Source organism: Neovison vison, chromosome 1, assembly GCF_020171115.1.
Source record: "Neovison vison isolate M4711 chromosome 1, ASM_NN_V1, whole genome shotgun sequence".
NCBI classification, from domain to species: Eukaryota; Metazoa; Chordata; class Mammalia; order Carnivora; family Mustelidae; genus Neogale; species Neogale vison.
In genome coordinates this window covers 117,001,708-117,022,000 of record NC_058091.1, presented here as the reverse complement: position 1 = coordinate 117,022,000, position 20,293 = coordinate 117,001,708, and the positions used below count along the sequence as shown (strand labels likewise).

The 20,293-nt window shown below is 39.1% G+C and overlaps 1 protein-coding gene across 1 annotated transcript in view; it reads right to left on the bottom strand.

Moving 5' to 3' along the window:
* Positions 1-300: 300 nt before the first annotated feature.
* Positions 301-20,293, bottom strand: part of SRPK1 (SRSF protein kinase 1) — a 78,701-nt gene continuing 58,708 nt past the window's right edge. Inside the window, 4 exon segments of the mRNA XM_044254820.1 lie at positions 301-2,439; positions 3,917-4,009; positions 7,547-7,616; positions 12,661-12,768. Of these exon segments, the coding sequence (XP_044110755.1) occupies positions 2,255-2,439; positions 3,917-4,009; positions 7,547-7,616; positions 12,661-12,768 (456 nt within the window). The 3' untranslated portion in view covers positions 301-2,254.

The following is a 20,293-nucleotide window of genomic DNA, read 5'->3' as shown; positions in this document are numbered from 1 at the left end:
CAGACAATGCACCCAGTAGAAAGAATAAAAATGCATTTGGGGTTGTAACTGACAGCAATAGAAATCCTTTACTGAGATCGTGGCAATTTGACAGCATTATGATTAAGTTCAATAAAGGTACATGGGGTATTTGGAAGATCAAATTCTATAGCTGCCTCTTTCTACGGCTTCTAATTCACCTGGCTCCTTAAATGATAGGGGGAAAGCCCTTATTTGTGGGAAAACATTTTCAGAAAGAAGTTATAGGTTCTCTCTTATTAAAATTTCTTTTCACATCAGTTGTTAAAATGGGGCCTTCTATTTTTGTTTTGGTTATTTCACTTTAATATTGTCACCAGAATTCTTGTAATTGCACAACTGTTATTTTACAGTGTAGACAAGAATTCAGTTCTAGTCTGCTATTGCTTTAGATATATGTATCGCTGAAAAGCCAAAGTGGATTAGAATTGCCGAAGGATTTTTCCCTGCCGTTGTTGGATACAATCTATTTTCTTTATTCTTGATAGGTGCATAGACAGCCTCACTTAGAATTCTTTCTACAGGAACATGTCTGATTTCAGGACTACCCAATCAAGGATCCGATGAATGGCTGGCCATAGTTACTCAGGGTTCTGTGTTTATGCGTTAAATGGATTGCATAATTGCACCACTTTTTCCTGTTGTTGGTGGAAAAATGGCAGAATCTGTGGACTCCAATCTCCAATACAGAGTTGGCTACCTGAAAGTCTTGTCGGCAACTCTGCTAGTAGAGCCTCAAGTCGCACTTCCTTGGCTTTCTGTAAATCAGTCCTGGAGCCGCCTCCGCAGAAAGCTGTAATCCCCAAGGCCCACTTGGTCCATGCTGAACAAGCGGCTGTGACCCCAAACCTGCCCCCTTTTGCTTTTCAATATGACCCAAGGAATATGTGATGTCTAGGGAAAGTCTAGGAAAGGCCCATTCTAAAGTAAGATTCACAAAGCCTTTTCTCATGGGGGAAAAAAAAACCTCAAGTACATCTCAATTATCTCAGAATTGCAGTTAAAAACTTACATTATACAAAGAAATAGCAGCAGAGAATGGCTAATCTTAAAACAACCAAAAAACAAAAAAAAAATCCCCCCAAACAAAAAAACCCAAAAGTGCCATCCCCCCACCCTTCCCCTTGGCTCTTTTATGCTGGGATTTCATTTAAGACCTGAAGCTTCTGAGAAAATAAGAGTGGCAAAGCCACAGAGGAAAACTGCTTAAAGGTTAAATTTTGGACAAGGTAAAGAAAAAGCTGTAAATAAAGTAGAGGACTGATTGGAAAAGAACTGGGAATTCTAGTACATCTTCTTCCTAGAGGGGAAATCTCTGAAACCCAGATCCCCTTTCTGGAGTCATCCTGAATTCTTTTGCTTTGGGGCAGTAAACTCAAGTGCAATGAGTAAAGTGCCAGCCAGGGAGTAAAACAACAAAAACCAAAGCAGCCAATCAAAATAACTCTGTGGTTAGGGTAGCAGAAGACACAGAGTAAAGAACTGTTTCTGCAGAACATCTAGTTCTGAAGAAATAGCTAGTCAATGGTTCCATGTCTGTTTCCACCAAAAATCAGACCAAAGATTTAAGGATCTTAGCGTTATGGGAGGATAAAAGGAATTTGATAGTGCTATGAACAGTGATAAAAGTGGTATCCAAATTTGGTGTTGATATAGCTCATTTAAAATGATAGTAGCTTCAAAGTGGTGGGACAAAACGTGAACACAGAGAACAACAGAAACAATCCAGGAAGATGATGTAGCCTGGATACAGTAAGGTTAATGTCTCTGCTGTACACAGAAGTAACACCCTTTCCCCTTCTCATCCTTATGCTGGCAATAGGAGATGCACTAGAAAATTTGACTCGTAGAGTCAATGAATAAAAGGATGAGCTCATCATCTTCATAGCTCTTTTTAAAAAGGATGATCATAATTTAAAGGGTGTTTTAATGGAAAGACAAGTGTACAGGGTGAGAGGCTGTTTCACATTTTAGTCTATGAGTCTTTGGCAGAGCTCAATCGAGGCCAAATTCACCTAGGATGCCCAATGGCTGTGGGGGATCTCCACAGGGTCAAGTAAGCAAACCCAAATGAACATGTTGATTTGAGAAAAAAAAAAAAAAAAAGCAACAAAAAACCAAAAAACCTAGGAAACCCTTGAAGGAAGAGCTTCACCCTGAAAAGGGAAGAGGGAAATGCTTGGCAGGGAGGGGCGAGGGTCAGCATGTGATCTCTGCTGCGGTGCTGGGCTGGGGCTTAGGAGTTGAGCCAAGGGTGCCGGAGACAATCGGCGGCAGTGGCTCTCTTCTCGGGTATCAGCTCCAACATGGGCAGTAAGAAATCCGTGAAGCCAGCTGCCTCTTCCTGAGACCACTCATACTTCTCCACTAGAACCTCAAATAGGCCCCAGGGTTTCAGTTTCGTGATGTGTTTCAGGTCACCTATGGTAAAGACAGTACAAAAGAAACTGACCGATATTGACAAGTGACAAGATCCTTTTGTGGAAATCCAGGAACTAATCCAGACGCTCTATAAAGAACCAGATTTTGCCATCAGAATCTAATCCTTTTCTATTCACAAAGCTCTTCTTTAACACGTTCCTTGGAGTGTCTCCACTTTCCATGAGGGCCTAAAATCTTAATTTGTTTGCTCCACTACTTTAGGATATTTTGTCCCAGTAAAATTGGTAGGCTTAGCAGGAACTAACTAGGTATTCACTAAAATGAGTATTAAATGCTTATATATGTAACACAGTTTTCAAAGGGTGTTTAAAAACAGTTTATCATCACATACCAAGAACAACTGTATTTTTGGGGGGCTTAATAGTCTACTAATGTTGCTTCCAAATAAGGAAGTAATTTAAAAATAAAGAGCTAATACCATGTTAGACCTGTATAAAAAGTAACAAGACTAAAACAACAAACCCCATACAGCTTTCAGATATAGCTACATCAACACTTTGTCCTATTCTGAAATGTCATTCTAATTCTTACTTCTTTGACATAACCATTTTAACTTATACAACACTTATCTGAAGTTTCTTTCTGTGGGCAGTGAGTGCCTGATTCATTACCCACTTGATATACACATGCCATTAACTGGTCTTTGCACAAGGAGGAACTCTTAGGAAGTACTTCACTATTTTCCGGCCAAAAAGAAACAATAATGTTTCTAGGATGCTTGCTGTCAAGTGTAGAGGTTGTGAGGAAAAAGGGAACCATGGCAAAGAGGGAAAAAAGGCAAGACAGTTTTCTAGTCCTTCCTAGGTCAGGTTTTCAAATTTCAGCTTTTAAATTTTATTTGGATGCATAAGAAATACATACTTAACACTTAAATACATACTTAACGGAGTCAAAAATTTCAGGTGAGAGCATTATCTTTGTTTCTTTCACTAACTGGTGATAGCATAAACTTATAAAACTGCAAAAAGTAAAGTTAATTTGCAGGACTGATATACTTAAGTGACTATATTAGGTATCACTGGGCTACAAGATGAGTAAGATGTAGTCCTGCCCTTAGGAAGCTTAAACTAAACTACTTGTTCTGTTAGAGGCAGTTCTGAGATCAAACACTAGCAAACGTCTGCCCATTTTTCAGAAGCAATGAATAGGAGTAATCAACCAATTATGTGCCAGGCACTATATACACAGTAACTTATTTAGTGTGAAGTAAACACTTAAAATCCCCATTTAGAAATCAGCAGACTGAGGTTGTGTGGCCGCTGGGATTAGAACCTAATAGTGTGTCCCCAGTCTCTGTTCCTGACCACAGTATTTCACCTCTCGGCTGTTACAGTTCAGCATCCAAGGCAGGACCATTCTTCCAAAGGTGTTGGGAGCAGGTACATGTCTGCACTTACCTCTTCATTTTTAAACACTTTGCTCCCGTAATGTCTGGGAACAAGCACATTTATTTTACCTTTTTTGGTGAAAAATTCCTTGGAATATTTTCCTGCCACAATGAGCTTGCGAGGCACCTTCCCCAGAAGTTCTATGATCAATGCAATGTGATCTGTATGTTTCAAACATTTCAGGAGGGGGAAAAAAAAGACATACATAACAGGAGTAACAAATGCAGTTCTAGACAATGGCAGAAAGAGTAGCATGCACACCTCTTTGTAAAGCATTTCAGCCTTGCTTTCTGTCCTAAATAGGAAGAGGACTCTATCCATCTAATGGAGAATCCAGAAAAATGTAAAAAAAATCAGGTGCCCACTTCAGTGGGACTAAAGTTATAACTAAAAACAATCTTGGTGTGAATGCTCTGCTTCCTGAAGTTGTATCCCTGGGGCCTAGATGAAAACTCATGTTAATAATACTACCTCTGCGGTTGAAGAAGTCCTGTGAATATTTCCCACTGAGGGCAAAGCGTCTTGGAATTCTGCCTATCAGCTCTATAATGTGCGCAATGTGGTCTAAAATAGAAGGGTAAGAAGAACAGGATCAAGGACAAGCTGTAAAAGAGTTTTTTTTTTTTTTTTTTTTTTTTTTTTTTAAAATGAATAGCTTTTTCAGGCCTAGCTGTTTAAAAGTAACTACAAATATAACCAAGGATACTCCAGGGGAGACTGGGAAGGTCAAGAATTATTTCAGGTGGTTGGTCACCTGAGAGCAGCTGGCAAGGCCCACCCTAGAGTTTAGAGGCTTATCTGTATTTTTATTTCTATTTTGTCTACACATCTAGATTCAGGTGGATTTTTCAGTTAAGATTAAAAAAGCTACCAATATGCTTTAGACACTGTTATTTATGATACTACTCTGGACTTCAAGTAGTAATAAAATCACTTTATTTAACAAAGTTCACAATAATTAAAGCACTCATATATGATGAGTTTTTACAATCACCCTGTAGAACAGGTCAAAGCTAATAGATGCCCCATTTTTAACAATGAGAAAACAGAACCTCAGAATAAATGGCCTACTTGAAGGTACAGGGCAAACAGGAGCTAGAACTCAAAATGAACCCACATCTTACCATGTGTAGTTCAGAGCCGGGTAATTGTTTTAAAATACATCACACTTTTAAGTAGAAATTGGCACAAACATTTTAAAATATAGCTACTTGACTTCTGTGGGCCTGTATAAGATGCCCATGTCATAGCAGTGTCTTGTAACTATCCCAGCATGAATGTGGACTGTGGGCACTGCCAGGAAGTGTGCCCCAGGCGGTGATCCTGGGAACAGCCAGCATCCACATTTACAGGAAACTCTACTACTTTTTTACTCTGCAGGTGACAGCAACTAAGAATAGGAAGGAATTTTAAAAAGTGATGGCACAAAAGAGCTTTATAAATGACTTTAATCCTGTAGGGCAGTAATGATATGCCAGAGACATCACTATATGTGGGAATTTGTGATGGTGTCAGGTCCTATCTGTTTCTCAAGTAAAGGACTCAGTGCTGTCATTTTAAAACAGCTTTACATTCATGAAATCACTACAAACTTCTGGCAGTCTTGACTGAATTTGTCGTTTGCTAACAAGACTTGGCCGCCAAGAAATTTCTGCTCATTTTAGGTAAAACCTGCAAATAAATGTTTTTGTATAAATGAGACTACAGTTTATCTTAATGTAAACTTCCAAGTGAAGTACTGGTTCTTTTAACATTTTTCCTGTACCAAGAAATTATTTTTCTCTTGAGTGTGTTATTCTACATTTAATTCCAGCAGCCTGTCTCTGGCTTATTAATTAATCATAGGAATGATATACCTGATAGGCAAAATTATCAAGTATTATTCCAAGAGTTAGGGCTATAGAACATCAACAACATCAGAAAAACATGCCTCTTAGGTAGGCCCCAGTCCTACAGTGACTTATAACAAACTATGCATACACTTGCTAGGGAATAAGGGTTTAGTTTTTTTTCTTCTCTTATGGACCAAACTGCAGTAGTCTGAAGTTTCCTCTAAGGACTATTAGTATTAACCAGTACAGGAGGAAATAAATTTGAATTTAAGTATCTAGAATAGACAGTTCTCCCTTGCCCCTTATTTGGAACTTTTTAGATACACTTCAATTTTCAGGTTTGGTAACATAAGACCCTACAGAGTGTAATTTCAGCTGTTATATGTGTTCCGTACCACAACTATTTACAGGGAGTCTAGGAAAGTAAAGAGAAAAAAAATCAATTGTTCAAACAGGTATAATACAGCATTTCTAAAAAAACGTCCAAAGCCCCAAACTTATAACTGGCAAAAAAAAAAAAAAAAAGTAGAGATTAGGAAAAATTAAATGTGTACATAGATAATTATTACAGTATATTCTTAAAAGGGCTTATATGTAGAAAAACATCCAAACTGTACTCACTACAATAGGCATTTGGCAATCAGAATTATAGTAACATTTCCAAACAGATTATGTGTTAGAGGAGTATCAAGAGGCCCTACTAACATTGCCTATTACTATCCCAAGAAACCTTGGTTTAAGAAATGGAGAGCATTCTTGGTTCCACACAGCACAAAACCTGATTTCCCTAAGAACTGAGGGAAGCATAGAAAGTAAAGGACATATTTTCCACATTGGGAGGCTACATTGCTAGTGTTCTCTCAAAGTAATCCCCATTAATCTTGAAAATAAAACCTGCTGAGATTGTATAATAGTAACACATTTCTTTAATAGTTCTTTCATTCACATTATTATCCAAGTTATTTGGACATGACCATGATAAAAAAAAAAAAAAATCACATATTCAGTTGTGTGCTTTCACAGCCTCTCAGATGGAGCAACTGACAGCTTGGGCCTTTCCCATCAGCTATCACAAAATGTAAATCAATAACACTGTTTTATTTATTTATTTTTTAAAAGGTTTTTAAATTTATTGGAGAGAGACAGACACAGAGGGAGCGAGAGAACACAGGGAAGAGGAGGGGCAGAGGAAGAAGCAGACTCCTTGCTGAGCAGGGAGCCCAATGTGGGGCTCAATCCCAGGACCCTGAGATCATGACCTGAGCCAAGGCAGACGTTTAATTGACTAAACCACCCAGGCGACCCAATAACACTGTTTTAGAATGGAATTCTAAATGTCAGTATTATTTACAAAGAAAAAAGTATGGTTTTAATTTTTAGAAAAGGGGAAAAGAATGCTAAATATTGTAGAGTTTATATAGACAAAAAAGCTCTAGTGTCTGCATTCACAAACACCACTCAAGTAGTGTGTTTGCATATAAAACTACTGACTTCCAAATAAAGTTGCAGGCATAACTGAGCAACAAGCTGATGAACAGGTTGTTCACAGTGGGTAAAGAATGAATCACTGATTTATACAGAAAGGAAGATAACCAGATGTTTTAGAAGAAATTACCTGACAAATACAAGTTTTATTAACCAACTGTGGTCTCTTCTTTAATCCTCATATAGTTCTTTAATAGTTATTATTAACTATCTTGTGTATCTAATACTTAATATAAAACATCTTATATTTCTATCTTTTCTGAGATTTATATATTCTTAGTACACTAAAAAGACCAAGCTCTTCAGTACTAACAAACCATGTTAATCACACATGGAAAGTGTAACTGCCATGCACAGAGACTCTTGGTTAAGGAGACTCACCTTCATCTCGAGTGTACTCTTCCCCTGAATGAGGCTCAAACAAATAGTCACCTGTGGCCAGTTCAAAGGCCTGAGAAAAAGAGGACAGCATATGAAACCATTAAAACAAAACAAAACAAAAATGTAGCCTTTGGGAAGCTTATTGCTTACTATCTGACTCAATATGAAGTAATTTTTTCTTTTTTAAAAAAGCCACAGATGATCATTTTTAAAAATGTCTGAGATTTTATCTAAGGAGTTCTCCTTCCACATCAGTTTCTTAGTAAAATGGAGCAGGAAAACAGGAAAAACTATTAATATCAACATATGGATTCTTCCATCCCACGCTCCTATCAGCAATTTGGCTCTCCTGAATTTCTCTTTTTGCTTAGAGAGAGCAACATGTGGATATTAAGCTAATTCTAAGTTATTAAATTATTCATGAGAAGAACAGGTCTTATTTTCTTATGTTATAATTTCACATAGCTAGAAATTAAGATTCTGTACACAAAATCAAAACCAAAAAACTCAGACAGACATCTCTCTACCCTATGACTCTTAACTATGTGGCAAAAAGTACATTTTTAAGTTTGCTTTGGGAAGCACCCCCTAAACTGTTCCAGTAGAATCCTCAATTCCTAGGTCTAATGGAAAATCAGAAAAAGATTAAATATAAATGTAGTCAAGAGCCATTCATGTTTTATGTGACTGGCAGGTATGGCATTCACATACCAGGAAAAGGCAGGCACAGGTCTTCTACATGAAAACCTCTTGTAGGGGCGCCTGGGTGGCTCAGCTGGTTAAAGCCTCTGCCTTCGGCTCAGGTCGTGATCCTAGGGTCCTGGGATGAAGCCCCACATGGGCTCTCTGCTCGTCAGGGAGCCTGCTTCCCCACCCCACCCCAACTCTTTCTCTGTCTGCCTCTCTGCCTACTTGTGATCTCTGTCAAATAAATAAATAAAATCTTAAAAAAACAAGACAAAACAAAAAAACCTCTTGTAAACAGTGTTCAACAAGTATGAAAAAGCGATTTCCTTTAGAATACACACCAAGCATTATGGAAAGACAGCATCTGAGTGATAGGCCTATATTAATCTTTCACTGATTAAAAAATGGGTCAAAAAGGTAATGTAACAGCAATTTTTATAAAGGATCATACTGGTATAAAAGTGTAGTTGTAAGTCAAGTGCCAGTCACATGTCATTTTTGATTAAGTCAACGGTCAGACAATTTCAAAAACTGTGGTGTGGTTTGCACTCTCTAATTCAGTCCCAGGATTAGGTCTCTGTAGCTTTTCAGAGTCCGCTTCTGCAACTCCACCACAGGACAGCTTTTCTCAAAACTGTATTACCTGAACTGTACTACCCTCCAAGGCATTAGCTGGTTTTATATTCTAGAAGTTCATCAAGAAACTGAAGCTGGTAACTTGTTCCATCCTTATCCTGAGGCTTATAGTTCCAAAGGAGAACAGAAACAAACTGTGATTCTCATTCATTAAAATTTGTTAATCTCTTCTGAAACCAGTACTTTTTCAAAGGTTCATAATGGGAGTGCAGTAAAAATACTGAAATTAAAATTCAAGGAAATAAAGAAAAATTTCTAAGATTTCAATGTTTTCTAAATTTTTCACACAGACACTCACAACTAGTTACCTCAAGTTCTCTGAGAACTTTATTTTTTGGAACATATGGCAGTTGCTAGTAGTTACAATTTTGTAAATAAGATAATAGCAGAAAAACACAAACCAAACCAAACAATCACAATGTCAGAAGTGAAAAGTAGCAGAAGCTCTAGTTAGAAACACTTTAGTTGAACACTCTTCCCTTTGTAGATGAGAAAACTGTAACCAAAAATGACAGGCAAGAAAGCCCATCCTAGAATCCAGGGTTCCTGATTCCCACTCCTGTACTGGTCTTACACTGACCAAAGAGCCTGTTTTGTGACACTCAGCGTCATGCTCACAACCAGAGGCAACGAGTTAGGAAATCCTGTGTTCTGGTATATATCCAGACAATGTAGTATCATTTAGTGCTAAAAATGCAAAAGAGCTATCCAGTCATGAAAGGACATAGGCAAACCTTAAATATTATGAAGTGAAAGAAGCTAATCTGAAAAGCTTACATACTTTTATGATTTCAATTCTAGGACATTCTGAAAAAGGCAAAACTATAAAGACAATAGAAAGATCAGTGGTGGCCAGGTACAGGGGGTAGAGAGGGAGGGATGAGTAAACAGAGCATAGAGGATTTTTATGGCAGTGAAGCTATTCTGTATGATACTACAGTGGTAGACAGAAGTCATTATACATTTTTCAAAATGTATAATTTTGAATGGAGGATTTTACAGAATGGAGGATTTTAAAGCATTAATTCTTTGTCAACTCCGAAGTGGTCTTCACAGAACTCTCCCTTTTTATAACTGCCCTCTAACTTGGTAGTCTCTATCACTAAGGTGGCAGGCAATCTTTTTATCTCTTAGAAAGGGCTCCAATCTTTCCATCAATTAATTGCATTGGATGCAGGATGATCCATCTTTCCAGACACTTCTGATATTACAGGATTTATTTTTACTTTCTGGTTATGGCTAAATGGAAAGCAAGATTTCTACATCTATTTGCAAAATAAGAGAAACAGCGAAGGGGGTTCAAGTTTCATGATACTGTCTCATGTCAGGTAAGTGCTTTCCCTCCCTTGGTTGAGAAAATTCCTACATGTGAGTTGGTCCAAACAGGGGGCAAGGTTAATTCCCCTTTTATCTTTTGCCTTAGTATACATACGACATAGCAAGCAGGAACTACTGCCCCCAATTAACCCACTACTAAGAACCACATCATAATAACCCAGATGTCATCTACAAACTAGTTATATTTTGTAGTTGGTGGCATCTCTACCACTTATTTTCTCCAGCAAATCAAATTCCTGAAAATACAAAGCTTTAAAGTATGCCAAGAAAGAAGTTAGTTTTTGTTTTAAAGATTTATTTATTTATTTATTTGACGCACAGAAATCACAAGTAGGCAGAGAGACAGAGAGAGAGAGAGGAGGAAGCAAGCTCCCCGCTGAGCAGAGAGCCTGATGATGCGGGGCTCCATCCCAGGACCCTGGGATCATGACCTGAGCTGAAAGCAGAGGCTTTAACCCACTGAGCCACCCAGGTGCCCCAAGAAGTTAGATTTTATTCCAATGTTCCTTCATCTTGTGCACACAGTACCAACCCTCACATTTCACAAAGTCCACCATTTTAACAGGACATTGATATGCCATAAACAATGATTTACAAGGTCAGGCCATATTAACGACACGGTTTTAACTCTATTACCTCTGGAAGACAAAGTTTTTTTAGGAATGTGGGTCTCAAGAAATCTATGACCTAAAACAGGCTGGGGCTTCTAATCTATAGTTTCTCAAGTCTTCACCAAAATTGACTGTGAACATTGTCAACTGAAATGACAGTTTAATAGGCTTCTGGTTTAGTTTACTCATTTGATGGCCCACCAACATTTATTTATTAAGTATTGCTATATAATAAAAAATCTGTTTGGTCTTTGTTCCTGTTTCCTGAGAGGAAGCCTCTAAAAGCCTGGCATTTCCAAGTGATGATGCCTTTTGTCATTCATGTTGTCCCCCTGTACCTTAATCATTATACCAATGAGGTGACTCATGGTAGGCTCCTAGATAATTGTAAGAGGAGGACTGGATATGCACCCTAACTGGACAAGACCCAACTGTGTGAGGACTGGGGCTTTGAGCCTGTGTTATCCTAACCTCCAGGGACGGAAAGGGGATTGGAGATTGAGTTCAATCACATGATCAACAATTCATTCAATCAATCATGCCTAAGTGATGAAACCTCAATAAAAAAACGGGGCACCTGAAGCCTATGTGAGCTTCCCTGGCTGGTGGTATACATGATGTCCTGGGAAGGTGACATGTCCTAATGACACAGAAGCTTTGGCTTTCCAACCCTCTTAGGCCTTGCCCTATGCATGTTTTCATTTGACTGGTTCTGATATGTAGCCTTTATGACAAAACTGCAAGAGCAGTTTAGTACTTTCCCAAGTTCTGTGAGTCCTTTTAGTAATTTACTGAATCTGAAAGGATAATGGAAGCTTCCAATATGCAGCCAGCAGGTCGGAACTGTAAGTGGCCTGTGGACTCCAGAGCTTGCAGCTGGTGTCTGACTGAGGGGCCTTCTGGAAACTCTGCCCTTAACCCATGAAGTCTGCCCTAACCTGGGGTAGTTAGCATCAGAATGGCACTGTAAGCATCTACTCAGAATGTGCCAGGTCCTGAACCAGACACTTAGCTATACATAACAGACATGGTTCCTGACAGCATGGCACTTACAATCTAGTGCAAGAGAAATAAGTGAAGAAACACACAATTACAAATCAAATTGATGAGTATACTCTATTTCAGGAAACAGTATAACACATTCCAATAAAGGTTACTTGTGGGAAACCATTCAATGTCAACTAAATCTGACTACCTGAGTACTTGTTTGACAGGGACAAAGCAGCAATTTAAGACTCTTTGTATGACTGGCTTTCACATCTTTTGGGGTGCAAAGATATTTAAGGAACTGTCAAACTATACAGACTGAAGTAGTTTCCATAGTTTCTCTAATCTGAAAACAGATCAGAGCCGAAAGGGCAAGGGTACTGGTAATCTCCTAATCAAAAGTGGTACCACCTTGGAGCACTTATTTTTAATTCCCTCGGCCGAAGCCCATGCTAAGAAACATTTGGTGCCTTCAACCAGCAGCAATTTGGCACAACAAAACAGAATGCCAGATGCTCTTTTTTTGAGACAGAGAATTTCAAGCAGGCTCCACGCCCAGAATGGAGCCCAAAGTGGGGGTTCAATCTCACGACCTGGAGATCATGACCTGAGCTGAAATCAAAGAGTTGGACACTTAACCGACTGAACCAGCCAGATGCCACAGAACGCCAGATGTTTTTAATCAGCTTTTGAATTCCAACCTCTCCAGACATAAGATTTAGAGTGCTAGTGGTACATCATAAAAAATGTGTTTTCCTGTTTGTAAATTTGCTGGTCTACTGAAATTAGCAAGTAGGGCAAGCTATAAAACTACCACGTAATTAAGTGAAGGTCAAGGGTTTGGAAAAACATTACCATGCATGCTGTGCTCCAAATGTCAGCAGGGGTATTGTAGCCAGATCCTATCAGAACTTCCAAGGAGCGATATTGCCTTGTTTGAATATCTTCAGTGAAATGTTTGTGCTGAGTAAATGGAGAAGGACACAGTATTTTAAAATTCACTTATTCTAAAAAGTAACAAATCACAAAAAAATGGAGATTAAAATAAATCTCTTATTTTCCCCAAACCAGTCTTCAGTTAGCTAGTTTACTGAAAGTATCATTTTGATGCTATTAGCTCCAAACAGTACTTTGCTTAAATATACCATCTACTCCAAATTAGTTTAACGAACATATAAGTCTAACCATAATATAGATATACAGATTAGGGAATAACAATTGCTTTATAAGAAATGGAGAACTATTACCCCAAGCAAAAATTAAGTTGGTCATTTGTCCATAGTAATAAGTGCTTCGACAAATAAATGCCATCAATTTAGGTTCAATTCAAACTTTCCTTGTTATGTGCTCATTATGAAGAAATAAAAGAATTAGGTTTCAAGAATCTTGTAAGCACCATCTATAAAGAACTCTTGCTCCCATTCTCCTCCATCCCCCACACTCCTCTAAAAACTCAAACATGATTCTTGGGGAAAAAAAGACCATGTTAAGTACCTTGGGAATGCAATCAGCAAAACAATCAGAATCTCTTTAACACATAAATTGCATGGGAAGAAAAGGGGAAAACTACGGTAAAAGCAATTTAAGAGACATAGTATCCAATTTTGGATTCATAGATTTTATTTGGATCCCGTTTCAAACAACAAAAAAATTAAAAGAACGTTTATAAGGTACTGGCAAAACAGACTGAATACTTGATATTGGTGAATTGCCAACTTTGTAGGTGCAGCAATGGTGTCATCGTTGCCTGAAAAAGTCATCTTTTAGCAAGCCACATTTAGGAATGAAAATACCTAGGACATAGTTCAAAATAATGTGGAGTGGGTGGCAGAGTGGGGGTATAGATGAAAAGAGACTGGCAGGGAGCTGATAAATGCTGGGGACACTAGTATAATGACACAGGCTTTCAGTGTTCTACTCTCTCTACTTTGGTGTAAGTTTGAAGTTGGCCATAATAAAAAACATTGCAGAAAAAAGCTTAGAATGAGTCACAGACACAACACAAAATCCAGATATTAAAAAACATGTAACAAAAAAGTGTGGAAGATGACTCTTTAATCCTACTGGAATTCAAAAACAAGGAAGATCATTTGTTTTTTGTTCCTGTTTTTAAAGTTCTATTTATTTAAGTAATCTCTACACCCAATGTAGCTTGAACTCATGACCCCACGATCAAGAGTCACTGTCTTCCTCAAGCTGAGTCAGCCAGGCACCCCAAGGAAGAACATTTGTGAAGAGGAGATATTAGGCAGAGAAAGCTTCAGGTAGGAAACCAGTATTGACCAGAGCTCCACAGGGACAAAGACTGATCAGAAAGAGCAACTTTTGTACTTCTCTGCCAGGAGGAGCACATCACCAGCATAGGCACAGAAAGATACCTGCCAAAGCCACATACAGTTAATTGCTAGGACGGAGTTTGGATTTCATCTGGCATCACTCCACGTTAACGCACAGGAAAGTGTGCTCCAGGGAGAATGACAAGATATCTGAGGATATCATTCCAGTCATTTGCTGGTTGGTGGCCAGTAATGAAAATCTGAGCACTGGCTGTGACAGAGGGAAGAGTAAACCCAGGGACAGCCAAAGAAAGCACAAGCAGAATTTAAAAATTCAACGGCTGTATGTAGGAACTCAGTGGCAGAGGCCTAAAGGGTTAGCTGTCTGCTGACAAAAACGGAGAATGACAGACTTAGTGAAGTGGTTTTACAGGAAAACAATGGGCTCAGATATGGAGTCTGAAGTGGAAATGTACTGCTCGCAATTATGATACTGTAATTTATAAGACAGACAGACACACACGTATAGCCATTCAAGTGTACGAGTCATTCAAAATGCATTTCTCATATATATTTGGTCTTTATCTACTCTTCTTGGCTAAAACTCCCTAAACCCCTGAAATTTCTGGAACAATAAGAACAAAAGGGAGTATATTTATTATATGTCCTCAGTTCCTGAAAACACTTTACAGCTGTAAAGGTAAAATGGGTGTCTTATTCTTTATAAGCCCCTTTCCACAACTGAGTTTATGTTAATGAGCTGACTTGGAAAGCACCTAAGGATGGGGGCTGGTTGCTAGAGGAACTAACCATGAACAGAGCGTGGGACTGAAAGTTCCAATCTCTGATTTCTGGAGAGAGAAGAGGGGCTGTAGACTGAATAATCACTAATGGCCAGTAAGTGAATCAATCATGCCTATGTAATGAAGCCTCCATAAAAATGCAAAAGGAGGGGGTTTGGGAAGCATCCACAATGAGGAACCAGAATGCTGCCACATGCCACTGTGGCAGGTCCCAAGCTCTTTTGAGACCTCACCCTTTGTATCTCTTTCTCTGGCTATTGATTTATATCCTTTAATATCCTTTGTAATAAACTGGAAATGTAGTGAGTAAACGGGTTTTTCTGAGCTTTGTTAGTCATTCTAGCAAATCAGCCAAATGCAAGGTAAGGGCAGTGGGAATCTCTGATTTTCAGCCAGTTGGTCAGAAGTATAGGTAACAACCTGGGTTCGTGACCAGCATCCTGAATTGGGAGGGGGTTCCAATTTATAGCTGATTGGTCAGAAGCAAAGGTAACTTGGGCTTGCAACTGGGATATGAAGTGAAAGGAGGTCTTGTGGAACTAAGCCCTTTACCTGTGGAATCTCATTTTTCTCCAGGTAGATAATGTCAGAATTGAGCTGAATTCTCAGACTACTGTCCAAGAACCACTTGGGTGTGGGAAAACCTACACACACACACACACACACACACACACACACACACGCTCTTTAGAATTGGGTTCAGGTGAGGTGCCTGAGTGGCTCAGTGGGTTAAAGACTCTGCCTTCGGCTCAGGTCATGATCTCAGGTCCTGGGATTGAGCCCCACATAGGGCTCTCTGCTCAGCGGGAGGCCTGCTTCCTCCTCTCTCTCTGCCTGCCTCTCTGCCTACTTGTGATCTCTGTCTGTCAAATAGATAAATAAAATCTTAAAAAAAAAGAATTGGGTTCAGGCATCCTTTTCAGTGATACATTTAGAAAAATGGACATGCTGTACAAGGGAGTTGTCTTTACTACTTGTGTCTCACTATTGCCTTAGAAAGATGCTGTAAATGATAAATAAGGCCAAGAATCAGCGAAAGTAAAGAAGGTGGATCAGATACAAACGCACACATCCTCCCACTCCTGAAACTCCACCTTAGTAAGAATTCAGTGTTAATTCTTAAAACATGAACTAACAAAGAGAATAACAAAGAAGTTATTGGCTCAGGTCACGGATCTCAGGGAGATGGAGCCCTAGGTCAGGCTCCATGCTGGGGGAGTTTGCTCCTCCTTCTCCCTCCACTTCTCTTCTTCCTCCACCTCATGCTCTCTAGCAGCATTCTCTGAAATAAATAAAATCTTAAAACAACAACCACTCTTTTAAAGAAACAGGGCTCCATCCCAAACCACAAGATACCTAGGAATAAACCTAACCAAAGAGGCAAAGAATCTATACTCAGAAAACTATAAAGTACTCATGAAAGAAATTGAGGAAGACACAAAGAAATGGAAAAATGTTCCATGCACATGGATTGGAAGAACAAATATTGTGAAAATGTCTATGCTACCTAAAGCAATCTAAACATTTAACGCAATCCCTATCAAAATACCATCCATTTTTTCCAAAGAAATGGAACAAATAATCCTAAAATTTATATGGAACCAGAAAAGACCTCAAACAGAGGGATGTTGAAAAAGAAAGCCAAAGTTGGTGGCGTCACAATTCCAGACTTCAAGCTCTATTACAAAGCAGTCATCATCAAGACAATATGGTACTGGCACAAAAACAGACACATAGATCAATGGAACGAATAAAGAGCCCAGAAATAGACCCTCAACTCTATGGTCAACAAATCTTCGACAAAGCAGGAAAGAATGTCCAATGGAAAAAAGAGTTTCTTCAACAAATAGTGTTGGGAAAATTGGACAGCCACATGCAGAAAAATGAAACTGGACCATTTCTTTACACCACACATGAAAATAGTCTCAAAATGGATGAAGGACCGCAATGTGAGAAAGGACTCCATCAAAATCCTTGAGGAGAACACAGGCAGCAACCTCTTTGACCTCAGTTGCAGTAACTTCTTTCTAGGAATATTGCCAAAGGCAAGGGAAGCAAGGGCAAAAAGGAACTACTGGGACTTCATCAAGATCAAAAGCCCCACATCGGGCTCTCTGCTCAGCGGGGAACCTGCTTCCTCCTCTCTCTCTCTGCCTGCCTCTCTGCCTACTTGTGATCTCTGCCTGTCAAACAAATAAATAAAATATTTAAAAAAAAAAAACAAAACTTTTGCACAGCAAAGGAAACAGTTAACAAAACCAAAAGACAACTGACAGAATGGGAGAAGATATTTGCAAATGACATATCAGATAAAGGGCCAGTATCCAAAATCTATGAAGAGCTTAGCAAACTCAATACCCAAAGAACAAATAATCCGGGGCACCTGGGTGGCTCAGTGGGTTAAGCCTCTGCCTTCGGCTCAGGTCATGATCCCAGGGTCCTGGGATCGAGCCCCACATCGGGCTCTCTGCTCAGCAGGGAGCCTGCTTCCTCCTCTCTCTGCCTGCCTGTCTGCCTACTTGTGATCTCTGTCTGTCAAATGAATCAATAAAATCTTTAAACAAACAAACAAAAAACAAAAAAACAAAAACCCAATCAAGAAATGGGCAGAGGACATGAACAGACATTTCTGCAAAGAAGATATCCAGATGGCCAACAGACACATGAAAAAATGCTCCACATCACTCGGCATCAGAAAAATACAAATCAAAACCACAATGAGATACTACCTCACACTGGTCAGAATGGCTAAAATTAACAAGTCAGGAAATGACAGATGCTGGCGAGGATGCGGAGAAAGGGGAACCCTCCTACACTGTTGGTGGGAATGCAAGGTGGTGCAGCCACTGTGGAAAACAGCATGGAGGTTCCTCAAAAACTTGAAAACAAAGCTACCCTACGACCCAGCAATCACACTACTGGGTATTTACCCTAAAGATTGAAATGTAGTGATCTGAAGGGGCGCGTGCACCCAAATGTTTATAGCAGCAATGTCCACAATAGCCAAACGATGGAAAGAACCTAGATGTCCATCAACAGATGAATGGATAAAGAAGATGTGGTATATATACACAATGGAATATTATGCAGCCATCAAAAGAAATGAAATCTTGCCACTTGTGATGACATGGATGGAACTAAAGGGTATTATGCTGAGCGAAGTAATCGGAGAAAGACAACTATCATATGATCTCCCTGATATGAGGAAGTTGAGAGGCAACGTAGGAGTTTGGGGAGCTAGGAAAAGAATAAATGAAACAAGATGGGATTGGGAGGGAGACAAACCATAAGAGACTCTTAATCTCACAAAACAAAGTGAGTGTTGCCAGGCGGACGGGGTTAGCGAGAGGGTGGTGGGGTTATGGACATTGGGGAAGGTATGTGCTATGAAGTGTGTAAACCTGGCGATTCACAGATCTATAATCCTGTGTGTGTGTGTATACACACACACATACACACACGTATATATGCACATATAAAAATGTGTATGTATTATATATGTATATAAAATATATATATATTTTAAAGATTTTATTTAATTATTGGACAGAGAGAGAGATCACAGGTAGGCAGAGAGGCCTTCGAGAATCAGAATGACCATGGTCTTTAGCAGCAACAAGTCAGGGAACTAGAAGATAATACAGCAATGACAAACATTCTGAAGGAAAATTGTTTTCAACCTAAAACTTTGCCTGCAGCCAACTGAGTGTGAAAGTAGGACAGAGACACTAGCAAACATGCAAGGGGCCCCTCCCAGTCTCACACACCCCTTCTTAGGAAGCTACTTCAAGTTGTATATACTCCAAAAATAAAAAAAAAAAAAACCACAAAAAACAAAAAAATAATTTTACAGTAAACCAAGAAAGATCAAAAAGACAGAAAGCAGGGGGTATAAAGAGAAAGTAAACATAATCTCCAGGATGATGGTGAAAGGAAATCCGAATGGCAGTAATGTTGCAGGCCTATGGGCAATTCAACAGGTGAACACAGGTTAGAAGACTCCAGGTTCCAGACAGAGCTCTTCAGGAAGAAGTTGAAAGAATACTCAAGGCATCTGCATGTATTAAAGTGTACATATTTATACCACTGGGTCAAAGTGTGGAGTTGAATTAAGTAATAAATAGTATAAAGATGAGTAAGCAAATAAAACACAGTTTAGGCAGAAATGGAGAAAGAATCAGTATAATGTATCCTCAAGATAGCACTGGGTCCCAATAATGCCAACATAGAATGATTAACCAGCCAAAATCATCTTAAGTTGGGAACATGGGGGCTGGTTGTAGTGATGGTACGTAAATCCTGTATAATGCCTCCCCTCAAAAAAATTGGGAGAAGCATAGCCAAATTATTTATCAGCAATATGAAGGGAAATACTGTTGTGTGGGGAGTAAAAAACTCGCAAAGGGAGGGGACAGATTTTTAAATCAACTTAAACTACATACATGCATAACTGATGAATTTTTTTAAAAAAATCAAGCAATCTGAAAATCATACACAATTCCATTACTGAATGCCAGATGCTGCTGATGCTGCAGAGATCAGTAAGATGTGACGTCTGACTAGGATCCAGCAGGACAAGACACTGATGTCTTGTTCACACTGTGTCCTAGTACCAAGTCAGAGCATGTGACAGTATGTTTGCTGAAGGAGTGAATGAATGAAAAGAAGGTAAGTCATTTTAGCATAGGGACACATTTTTTAAAAGAAGAGACATGCAGACAAAAAGTAATCGTGGTAGTAAAGGTGACATGACAACCTGTAGCAGAATAAAGAGAAGTGTGCCAGCTGGGTAGACAGTAATGGAGAAAGGCATTCTAAACACAAAGGCCTAGAAGCCTGAAGCATCTGATGTTCGTACCATGTGACATGTGTGACAGGCCAAAGCACAACTCATGATTTGTTGACTTATATATTTATTGAGCACCTCCCTAGGTTGTTTTCTAAGTACTGCAGATACAGAAGTGAACAGAAGAATCTGTTGTGATGGGGCATACATTTAGGAAAAGGGACAGTAAGCAAACAACTATATAGTATTAGACTGTGTGACAGGTGCTATGAAGAAAAAAAACTGAAGACGGAGAGGAAGAGAGAGACAATACATGAATGAATATAATAAAGGTGTATGGGTTTGGATAGTGGTGGTTTGCTTATTATATTAGGTGTTCAGGGGAAGATCTTCCCGATGACAGCTGAATAGGAACTTGAAGAAAATGAGTTGTACATTGTCTTGGAAGAGAATTCCAGGCAGAAGGAAGACATCATTTGCTTGGTGGTATGTGGGACATGGTAAAGACTTTGGCATTCATTTTGAGGGAAGTCATTCTGATAGATGTGCTGACAATAGTCTTATGGGGACATGGGCAACCAAAGGGAGAGTGAGTGGGCTATAGCAGTCATCCTGCACTCAGT